General features: G+C 44.6%; 1 protein-coding gene across 1 annotated transcript; it reads left to right on the top strand.

Moving 5' to 3' along the window:
* Nucleotides 1-647, top strand: LOC109939524 (uncharacterized). The gene has a single exon (XM_035959115.1). It carries the CDS (start codon nucleotides 12-14, stop codon nucleotides 645-647), a length of 636 nt encoding a protein of 211 aa, XP_035815008.1. The 5' UTR covers nucleotides 1-11.
* Nucleotides 648-2489: the final 1842 nt, after the last annotated feature.

Below are 2489 nucleotides of genomic sequence, written 5' to 3'. Positions count from 1 at the left end.
AGTCCCTGCCCATGGCCGAGGTCCCTTTCCTGCGCGCGTGCTCGCCGTCTCTGCTCCTTTGTCGTGGTCGTCGCGCGCCTGCGCGCAGCTCGCGCCCTGCTAGTCCCTGCTGCGGGTTGTCGAGCTCTCTGCGCATGCGCAACTTGCTCTTTCGTTGTTTGTCGTGCGCACGAAAATTCTCTGCTCGCAACGGCGTGTCAAGTTTCCGCGTCGAGCTCCTCTCGTGCGTGCCCGTCGTCGTCTCCGAGTTGATTCTTAGCTGTCGTAGTATTTTTAGTTATCCCGGCTGCGTCTATGGCCGTCAAATCGTCAGAGTCGTTCAACTCGCCGATCACATCTTGGTCGGTCATCGATTTTCTATTTGCCATGATACAACACCGTTGTTAAATCCAGTCTCTAACCCGCCATGGCGTTCGTCGTCCTCTAGTCCCAGTTCGACCCCACTTCACCAGCTCGCACCCGACTTCAGCTCAAAGTCGTCGTCGTTCCGTGCATCAGCAAGAAATCCCAAGAATCGGGTGAAGACGAAGCTAGCAGCGCCATATTCCCCAAGCGCTCGACAAATTGCCTGGATCGAAAAATCGCTACCGATCTCGCGGATTCGTGTCAGCTGTGGAAACGGTAAGCTGATGAAGTGTTTAGAATAGTTCGAACGTTAAATAAATTAATGTGTTAGTACGATGCTCATTAGGTGCTCGATAAATTGCGTGAGTCACGAAACTCTCGTCGACTTCGCAGTTCTTGCGATTATCGAGCCAGATTCAGTTATAGCGAGTTATTTCGCTATTCCAGTCACTTAGCTGAATTAGTGGACTGAGTAGAATTTTGGTAGGCATGTGTAATGATAAAATATTTTAATCACTTATAAAGATGTAGTATAATTTATAAGGCAAGAGATTAGTTCAGAATTTAATTAATTAACTGATAAGTTATGATTAGGCTAATTGTATTTCTTGTGTATAGTTTGTTGTTCGTGATGTTTGCGTTAGGTTCGAGAAGTGTAATTATTGCGCTTAAGTCGTACGTCGATAACTAGTGTTTTCGTATAAAATAGTACAACGCCTCGCCGCTAGGGGTTTAATTCGCTGTGGTGTAGCATTATTTAGGTTTATGATATTTCTGTTTATGTGCATTCATGTGCATTATGCAAATCATTTAGGTACGATAATTAATCACGTGATGCAGAGGACCAAAACTGAGTCGACCACAAGATGCTGGAAAGTGTGAGCTTCTCCGCAAGATAATATTGATGGATTAACCCGAAGATAGATGGACGAAGCAAGTATCGGAACAAAGGCTGATCGTCAAGTGGTCGCCACCTAACAAACACTAACCTAGTGTTTATTCCAGGCAAGCCCCGGTGCATGCAACCCCTTCCTTGTGTTTTCAAATAATTTTTGCACACTTTAAGTCTAGTGAAATGTGCATTAGGTTTATAGGAGTTGCTTGAAACCCTTTGATGCATTGCCTTCCTTGATATCCATACCTTTATAGATACTTCTGGTGAAGTATCAAAATATGATTTACAAAACTGCTTAGCCCTGCTTAGATCTTGTGGTTAGAGGTTGTCTTTTGCAATACTGCCTAGCTCAGGGGTTATCCTGAGGAAAGATGGCTTTTACCTGCAAGAATATTTTCATTGAGAGCGTGGTGGGATCTTACTGCAAAGTTCCCTGTGATGCTCTTTTCATCCTAAGGAACACAAACAATCCTAAGGGTGGAAATACTTAAATCGGGACTTGGGCTAGGAACAGGTGATGTTCTACCCAGGTTGATTAAGGATTGGATGCATATGTAGGCTTGATGATCGAGGACCCTTTAACTGGTCACATGCCTCGTCATGGGTAAGCCTTGCCTCGGGTAGACTAAGGCCAGAATAAGATAACACGGAATGGGCGTGGAGCGGTGGCGAGAGTAGCGTGTACCCTCCGTGGCAAGAGGCTGGACGGTGGTGTATCTGTGCTCTCGGTTCGCGTGAACCTGATCTGGTCTTAAGAACCCCAGTGGCGGGTTGACATATGCAAGGATTAAGTGCTACATATGTCGTGTGATTGGAGATCCTCAGCTGAGTATAATCGATTCGGATCGCCGTACCTTCACGGTTATGAAGACTTGGTCACTGCCCTACAACCTAAGTCAGGATGTGAATCTCATGAATAAAAATGATGTTGTATTGATGAGATGGTGAAAGTAGACCATATGCAAACAGGCTCTATTAATATTTAATTTGGCCTTAAAATATTGAAAGTAAGGACTCACTTTAGTAAGCTATTTCTGCAAAAGTATCTAAGTTGATTTTTGCTAAAGCCTCTCCTTGATTCCCAAATCCAGCATACCCTTGAGAGTCTTTTCTTTAGTCGGGTAAGACTTGCTGAGTAATTCCATACTCAGGGTTTTATTCCCTGTTGTTTTTCAGGTTTTAATTTTGTGCTGCTGTTGATGGTGTTAAGTGCCGGTGGGCTCGGCCTTCTTATAAGTCTAAGTACTTC

Source organism: Zea mays, chromosome 5, assembly GCF_902167145.1.
Source record: "Zea mays cultivar B73 chromosome 5, Zm-B73-REFERENCE-NAM-5.0, whole genome shotgun sequence".
In the NCBI taxonomy this organism is placed as follows: Eukaryota; Viridiplantae; Streptophyta; class Magnoliopsida; order Poales; family Poaceae; genus Zea; species Zea mays.
The sequence above is the reverse complement of the archived record's forward strand: the minus strand, read 5'-3'. Positions and strand labels throughout refer to the sequence as shown.

Bases quoted from the DNA above. Each gene is read 5' to 3' on its own strand.
- LOC109939524 (XM_035959115.1), top strand. From the start codon at position 12: ATGGCCGAGGTCCCTTTCCTGCGCGCGTGCTCGCCGTCTCTGCTCCTT.